We start from the raw sequence: 8639 nt of genomic DNA, 5'->3' as shown, positions 1-8639 counted from the left end.
TCACTTGGATTCTTCTAATTTGCCGCTAGCGGGATTCGAACCTAGACCCTCCACAAAAATGTGTATGAGCGCGCACTATAACCACTCGACCACACAAGCTGCTCGAGAGAGGATAGAAATTTTATACATAAAAGCTACAGCCGGTGACGACGGGACTACGGGAAGGCGAACAAAGAGCAGAAAGCAAACCAGTCAACTTTTCATTGCAGATGATAATCGATTCTCGACGCTGCGGAACGAGCGAAAACACATTCTCGGGAGAAACCCGGGTCTGAATTTATAGCACGTCTTTTTTCGCCGATAATGCGTGTGGGAGAGTTTTCTACTATCGTGATCGTGATCGATAATTTCATTCCCTGCTTATATCATCGGTTATCTCTCGGATGATCTTTCGGTGCATTTCGGTAAAGTACGACGAGGACTAGCATATAGGACAATAAGGGTATTCACTAAACAGTTTAAATGGCTGCGTAAGCCATGATTTTCTGCTATTTGAAATGTTTCATGAAATTATTAAAGATTGCCTTGGTGATCGCGACGTTTAATCAGAATAATCTTTAATAAGCGGTTTGCGCTGTTAAGTGAATCCCCCTAATATAAACAGCCAAAAATTAATTACCGGCCAAGTTATTAACCGAAGAGAGAAGAGACGACCCAGCCAAGGGCTGAAAGCAAGGTTGCGACCTGTGAAGGCAACTCTCCACGCGGTGAATGTAAATTACATTCACGCTGTGGAGAGTTGCCTTCACAGCTCGTTCACGACTTTGGTATGCGTGAGCGACCCCAATGTTATTCGGCAAACTTTCAGATAAAACTACAAGGTTAAATTCATCCATACATTGTTTTTCGATAGCATGCTTCTGAACTGAGATAATAGCAAATGAATGTAAATGTTTGCAAATGAATAATCGCAACCTTGGCTAAAAGTATCTACAATAAAGACAACTCAATCAACCAACTAGAAAATCAATACAGGCCAAACATGTCTAAAGGTCCTATCTGCAGAAGAGAGGCTCTCCTCTGGTTTCACTCTCTTTCGTTAATATCTCAGCTGTTAATTTGTATTATGATTGTCTCCTTGCATTGAACGATCGTCTGAAGTATAAAGAACCCATTAAAAAAAAAGTCAAAGAGAAATCTATGATCACAGACAAACAGACGTAACTCTTAGAGGAAATTCATCAAAAACTTTTGCCCGGTATCATTTTCATGAGCACACTGCCACCTGTTGGTAGAACCGCGCGCGACTCTGTCGGCCATGATGAATTTCGATTTGACGTTTTGCTGGCACGCACACTACTACACAAATTGCCTGTAAATTTCGTTTGCATCATTCAGCAACGTGTGCACTGGCAAACGTCAAAGCGATCAAACACTAGCGCATCTGGTGGAACGATTGCGCAAATCAAATGAAATTTTAATTGATCGTTAAATGCATGTGCCAAGTCGTTTTGAAGAGTGTTACGTCTGTTTGTCTGTGCTATGATGTTATACTGACACACATGTGATACAGGAATCACTGTACAATTGCGCTTGAAATGTGTGAAAATTCTCTCAGTTCAAGTCAGTCTTGTTAGAATTTTCTTGACACTGCGTACCGTTGTACAGGAATCACACTGGTATCACATGTCTGTCCGGGGTATTATTTACATTCGCCTTTATTTAAACTCAATCTAGAATTTTTTTGTCTTGCAAGGCGCACCATATTTCGGCCAGATATTTTCGCTTAGTGAAGGAAAAGACCGAACCCGCGCGAAATGTCACTTTCAAAGGCAAAACTGTCAAAGGCATCGCAGCGCAGAAAAAGACAAGCAAGAAGAGAAGCTGCTGCAAGTTCGCGAGAGGTGGTTATGCGTTTTGTTGCATTATCATTCAAAAAAAGCAATTAGAAAAAAGTGTCCGATCGGAATTTGTGACCCGTGGATAGTTCCTGCAACCGAACCGATTCCTGCCAGGTAAGGAGGTCCTGAAATAGTTTGCCATCCAGCTAGTTTAACACTCTTTTCTATAAGCCCCTGCCTAGAATGTTCTCCAGCGGAGGAAACCTGTCGGCGATAGTGACAACGGCGGTTCTGCTGCTGATAACCTTCGGCGTCCGGGAAAGTACCCAACAGCAGTACGATGCAAACGATTACATGAAACGGGAGCACTCCCTGTTCAAACCGTACCAGGGTAAGTAAGCTGCGAGCTGTCGTCGATCCGGTTGCTTGGCACCGAGTGAAAGTTGTCTCTCGAATCTGGTTTGCGATGACGATTTGTTTGTCTTCTGGGTTTTATTTTAGGCTCGGGGATGACCATTCCGTACTGGGACTTTTTCGGATCGACCTTTGTAACCAATAGCTATATCCGGCTGACGCCGGATCTGCAGTCCAAGAGTGGGGCCATCTGGAATCAAGTGGTGAGTTGGGGTGATATTCAGACAACAGAGGGAGAGTGTTCGTTTTGAACAAGTAGGCGACGAGAGGAAGACACGTCATTAATGATGATGTTTTTGCGTAAGAACAAACTTTTGATGAGTCAATCGGAACTCAGTAGGCATTGTTGGGATTTATCGATTATGTGATTACTGGGTTAACTCCATACTTATAATATGTGGAATGGTTAAATTCATTCTTAGGATATTCACACATACAAAAAAAAAATACTCAGCGTATACATTTGAACGTTGCATTGCAATCGTTATCACTTGAAGTAATGTTACATAGTTGTTCCATTAAGTCAACAACTTTGATTACTCAAAAGACAACAAAAATCAAATTTACTTGCTGTACCTATGACCCTGATATTTGCAATGAAGTCGGTAGATTGGAGAAATTGCCAAGGGATGCTACCGATAATAAAAGCAAGCCATGCTTTAAAATGTTCAATTAGATTTTTTAGATTTCGGATAAAAGAGACACAAAACAGACGACAATGAATACGTGGAGTTTATTCTTTGTCCCAACTTGTAAAGATAATGACATGATCACGAAAATGTTTGTTGGTTGATGCTGGCTCTTTAACAGCTTTGCATTGTTTACCGACTCGAAGCCACCCCTCGAAATGCGGTGCTTGCAAATCTCCAAAAGCACGGTGTACGATCTTTGTCCTATTCTGTTCAAGTTGTGACAAACCTATGTCGCTTTGGGTGGATTGTCGCAACCAATGTAGATTGCGACATTATTGTTGCGCGATGGTTGACATTTAATTCTGTGTTCGTAATAGGATAGATGTTATCATTGGGTGTCGTCCATTACGCCATGCACAGGGTGTCCACTACCTGAAAAAAAAAACCCTAGAAAACCGGGAATCCTCAGGGAATTTTATTTTACAGGGACAAACCTGGAATACTTTAACACACAGGGAAAGTTTGTCTCGATAAAAAATAAAACATAATTGGGTCGTAAGAATAAATAGCTGTAAACTATTTGTAGATCTACTTAGGAAGAAGCTGTTCATAAACCACGTAAACCAAAATTTGATCATCTCACACCACCCCCTCCCCCCTCGTAGACTTTTGTCCATACACAAATTTTAAAATTTATATGGAGCTTAGACCACACCCCCTCTCCCTTTTCTACGTGGATTACGAACGGTACCGTAGAAGTGAAGTCCACAGAGTTTACTTCATTGTATTGGTATGAATAGAAAAGTTATCGAATATGTAGTGTTTACTTTTGTGTTTACTTATTTAGAACATCAACTCTGGCGTTCGATTTGAATAGGTCGTAAGTTTGTTGTGATTTCTAAGCAGATTCGACCGACTCAAATCGAACGACAGAACTTTTACTACATACATGTTTGTAATAGAAATCGTCAAAACATTTTTTGTTCGTAATTCTGAAGTTTCTTACTGGAAACTTTTAGGTCAGTGAAGATGATAAAGATTCCTCCGAAAAAGATTCCTTCGAAAAGCAAGTTAAATCAAGAATAAATCTGGATAACCATGCTTGAGGAACAAGAAGCTCCTAAATCTAGCAGATGTTTCCGACAATTCAGATAAGATGCTGAAAAGTTCACGAGGACGTGGATAAATCTGAAAGTCCATCCATCCAGAAATTCATTGTATCTCATGTAGTCCCTTGATTTCTTTCAGAGCTTTTTTCAAGCTTTTCCTCGTAGTTGTTTACAAGATTTCGTGCAGTGATCATTTTCAGATTTTCTTCTTAATGTCCCAGAGCTCTTCCCGGAAACCATAGAGGAATCTATGCCATAATTCTGAACGCTCGTTTTGGCATTTCTTTAATAGTTGCTCCCGAACTTCTGACAGGGAGAGTTTTCTTCGGAATGTCTGTTGAGAAAACTTACGAAGTTCTTTGTAAGAAATTCTCGGAGAGATATCGGAAGGAATTCAAATGAAAGTTTGAAAGAAACACGAAAAGATCTTTGGAAGCCAAGAATCTTGAGAGAAACTGTTGGAAAGCTATCCCAAAAAACCACTAAAAGAAATTTCTTAAGCATCTTTGGATAAATTTCGAAAGGTTCTCCAGGAGAAATGCTACGAGACACTCTGGAAGCATATTGAGAAAACATATGGTAGAAATCCCGGGAGGTACTCCTGCTGAGACCCTGTGAAAAAGTTCTGCAGAAGTCCTGGGAACTCTTGTACAAATTCCAGGAACAACTCTAAAATATCTCAAAATATATCGGAAAGGACAATTTATTAATGGGAGCAAATACTTCTGGATGGGAAAACTGGAGAGTGCCAGAAAAAGAACTCCGACAAATCTCTAGAAAAAAAAACTTTGATAAACTCAAGGTATTCCTCGAGGGAAGAATTCTGCGCGAAACTGCGAAAGAATCCAAACAAGGAATTGTGGTAGAAATCTAAGGAGTTATCCCGGAAGTAATTCAAGGAAGAGTCATAGATAGGATTTCGAGAGAAATCCTTCAAGAAATTTTTGAACGAATTTTGGATAGTTTTCGAAACAAATCTCTACCTGGAAAGCTCAGAGAATTTTGTCTCATGAGTGGATACCTTGAATTCGTCCTTATACGCTGTCCATAAACTACGTAGACTCGTTTAGGTCATCTCAAAATCTCCTCCAACTATTCCCCTCCCTTTGTAGACTGCGTAGTTTATGTCATAGATTACAAATACCTACATTATGTTACTTCGCTTTTCTACTCAATGATCAATTGTAGCCCTGTACTTCCATCAACTGGGAAATGCACGTAAACTTCAAAGTTCACGGTAAAGGCAAGGATCTTTTCGGCGATGGCTTCGCCATTTGGTATGCAAAGGACCGACTGCAGACGGGGCCGGTATTTGGCAGTCGAGACAATTTCCTAGGGTTGGCCATCATCCTGGACACGTATAGCAATCACAATGGACCACACAATGTAAGGACGGTAGATTGTCGGATATCGAGCGAGGTTTATTATTTGTACTTTGTTTTAGCATCAACATCCGTATATTAGTGCGATGGTGAACAACGGAAGTCTGTCGTACGATCACGACCGAGATGGAACTCATACGCAGCTGGCGGGATGCGAAGCCAAGTTCCGTAATGTGGACTACGATACGCTCATTAGTATCAGATATGAGAACGATGTTCTGACAGGTACGACTTGACGATACCATCACTTGAAGATGAATGTACGGTTGCTTTTTTTCCCTCAGTGTCCACCGACTTGGAGAACAAGAATACCTGGAAGCAGTGCTTCCAGGTGACCGGCGTAAAGCTGCCCACCGGATACTTTTTCGGCGTGTCGGCCACGACCGGCGATCTGTCGGACAATCACGATCTGCTGGCCATGAAATTCTACGAACTGGAAGCCCCTTCCCTGCACGCAGAAGACCGCAGCCGTATCATCCCGTCGGCGGAAACGTTCGACGCCCCGCGGGAACACAAGGACGACCCCAAACAGGGCGGTATGTCCAACGTGAAGATCTTCTTCCTCATCCTGCTGGTGATGCTGATCGTGGTGGTGCTGGTCGTCATCGGAATCATGTTCTACCAGAAGCACCAGGAAAACTCCCGGAAGCGGTTCTACTGAGTGAGACCAGAGCCCAGAAGGAGAGAAGCACAGCAGCGAAGAGTCACCGAGGGAACAGCTTTAAAATACCAAAATTTCTACTGGTTTGTGTGCGGCGGTGGTGGTCGCTTCTGGCCGCGATGGGGAATTTCCGGACTTGGGTTATGAGAAAGGGTAGAAGTTAGGCTGCGTAGTAGTAGAGTTAGGGAGCACACAACTGGATTCGGGGGTTTCGATAAACATATGGCCGAGATTCCAACAGTTTCGTAATTTATATATCCAGATGCAAGGCAGAATTTTCTAAAATCGTTCTACATTGACAAAGTTGGTAAAGTTTTACCAACACAACGTTAAAAAATTGTTGGATTTCCAGCCATTTGTTTATTAAGTACGACGATAAAATAAGTGTGTATAGTAATAAATTGAACGAGTGCATTTTTTAACTAGGCAAACTATAGCTAAAAACTGACAAGCAAGGAGATGATTTCATCAAAACGTAAGAGTGCGGCTGGTGTCTGTTGAAGGACTACCCCGTTTGTCATAATTGATTTCCAATTAGCAAGTCATAATTAAAAACCAATACATCGTCGTCGTTTCTATGTCCTTCCAATAGCCCACATTAAAGTGTATAAAATGGAACGAGCTCACCAATATCATTCGATATATTTTCGAACAGTATCATGAGATATTCATGCGTAACTTGTCTGCTATGCCAAATGGAGCAGACCTTCTCGGACACAACAGAAAAAAACAGGTCAGGACCAAGAACAGCTTTCCCGTTCCGGAGCAGACAACTTCACTCTCTTGAGACGTACCTATCTACCTACCTAAACAAACCTAGCTAAAGTAATGTTAAGTCGTCGAACCTAGTCGAAGTATGACTGGAACAAATGGAGTGCGCGAAAGAATCGTCGAATAGTAATTAAATTGTAATATATGTAATAACAAACTGATACAAACGCAGCACCCTGGTGATTTAGGTTTTACAACAAACTACAACTCTCGGTCCGAGATGTTTTCTTCCCTTTAAAGATTTTTCTTTTATTTGTGATACTGTATATGTATGACGCTCGAGACGATCGTATACATGATGATTCAGCACGTGTCAGGAAAGGCAAACTAGTTTATAAGAGACAACCTTGGCGACAGAATGCGAATATCGATTAATCTCCTGATTGAACTTCTTGGGGAACACTAGGTTTGAATTTTCGGTTATCCTAAGCGCAGAAAGTTTCGTCGCTCCGCGATCATGTTAGGTTAATAAAAATCTCTAAATTAAAAAATACCCACTGCATTCACATTCATTGGATGAACATTCCCTGTGATGACAGCTCGTTGGTTGATATGCCTGTTTCTGGTTCTTGTAAGAGACGATCATCAACGAATTTAAGTTTATCCTGCGGAGCGGATGATCCTTGACATGATGCAGGAGAACAACATGCAGACTTATTACCTCTGTTCATTATTTTGAAGCAACACAGAATTGAATAAGAAATAAACTTCCGCGGATAATTTCAAATCATGGTTTTCCAGTGAATCTAATGAGACCTGTGCAACGTTGAATGGATAAAAAACCGGGTGTTCGGATCGTGTGCAAAACGATTTTAGAAGAATTTCTTGGATAGTAAATGGCCGTAGATCGGTTTTCTACTGTTCAAAGAAAAAAACAACTTGACTTGACAAGAGACAATTTTATTCAAATTTAATATTATCCTATGGTTGCTTTGATTCTTTCTCGCTATCTAGATCATCTTCGCCAACACTCCTCTTCGACGGAAGAATCCTAGCTGCGATCCGGAATCTTGACTGCTTGACACAAGGAAGAGGCGTCGTCATCATGTCTGCAATCATTTCGGTTATTGGAAGGTATTGTGGACTGGTGATTCCTAGCTGCTTCAACTGACGTGCGTAATGGAACCTTGTATCCACGTGTTTAGAACGCCGTTCACTGAAATTAGATTCCAGTTGCTTGATGGCGCTCTGGTTGTCTTCGTGAACTGTAACAGGTAGCTGGGTCTGGATTCCAAGATCGTCGAATAGGCGTAGAATCCAGGATAACTCCTTGCAGCTTTCCGTTATCGCAACGTATTCGGCTTCCGAACTGCTTAAGCTGACACAATCTTGCTTCCTGGAACACCATCCGATCATGCCGCCTACGTACCGGATCAGATAGCCCGTGGTCGATTTCCGATCCTTCGTGTCGCCGGCCCAGTCAGCATCTACGAATACCTCCAGTTGAGCAGGATACCCTGTGATGGGCAACTAGTTTTTCGTCCAAGAATTGAAACTGCTGCTACACCATCAGGGCGAGTGCACATGGCCACGTACAACAACCCACCAATTAAGCTGGCAAACTGGTGGTTATTGGGCAGCGGTGTCTCCTCCTTTGGATGTAGATGGCCGGGATCTAACGGGATGCTGGACGGTTTCGCATCTTCCTGACCAAACCTGGCCAATAGCTTCCGGATATAGCTCTTCTGGTTCAGCGCAACGTGTTCCTCCGATCGCGTGATTTGAATACCGAGGAAGAACTTGATGTCCCCGAGAGATGTCACCGTGAAATGTCGGTTTAGCTGCTTGATGATGTCCTCGTATTCGCGTTCAGTCTCACACACTACAACGAAATCATCAACGTAGACAGCAATGTAGGCCAGCTTACCTTTGCTCCTCCTGACGTAGAG

The 8639-nt window shown here is 42.1% G+C and overlaps 1 protein-coding gene across 1 annotated transcript; it reads left to right on the top strand.

Annotated features, from left to right (window-relative positions):
• Window positions 1–1774: 1774 nt before the first annotated feature.
• LOC109413324 (vesicular integral-membrane protein VIP36) lies at window positions 1775–6851 on the top strand. The gene is made up of 6 exons (XM_019687042.3): window positions 1775–1955; window positions 2013–2172; window positions 2283–2398; window positions 5125–5322; window positions 5381–5543; window positions 5603–6851. Exons 2-6 carry the CDS (start codon window positions 2025–2027, stop codon window positions 5977–5979), a joined length of 1002 nt encoding a protein of 333 aa, XP_019542587.3. The 5' UTR covers window positions 1775–1955; window positions 2013–2024; the 3' UTR covers window positions 5980–6851.
• The last annotated feature ends 1788 nt before the right edge of the window (window positions 6852–8639 follow it).

This window comes from Aedes albopictus, chromosome 1, assembly GCF_035046485.1.
Source record: "Aedes albopictus strain Foshan chromosome 1, AalbF5, whole genome shotgun sequence".
Classification (NCBI taxonomy): domain Eukaryota; kingdom Metazoa; phylum Arthropoda; class Insecta; order Diptera; family Culicidae; genus Aedes; species Aedes albopictus.
Note: the sequence above shows the minus strand (reverse complement) of the source record. Positions and strands in the feature narration are given on the sequence as shown.

What these genes read in the sequence shown, in the direction of transcription:
- LOC109413324 (XM_019687042.3), top strand. Translation starts at nt 2,025, where the DNA reads ATGTTCTCCAGCGGAGGAAACCTGTCGGCGATAGTGACAACGGCGGTT. An exon ending in CCTGTTCAAACCGTACCAGG is followed by an intron (nt 2,173 to 2,282) that starts GTAAGTAAGCTG and finishes GTTTTATTTTAG; the next exon opens with GCTCGGGGATGACCATTCCG. An exon ending in TGAGAACGATGTTCTGACAG is followed by an intron (nt 5,544 to 5,602) that starts GTACGACTTGAC and finishes TTTTTCCCTCAG; the next exon opens with TGTCCACCGACTTGGAGAAC.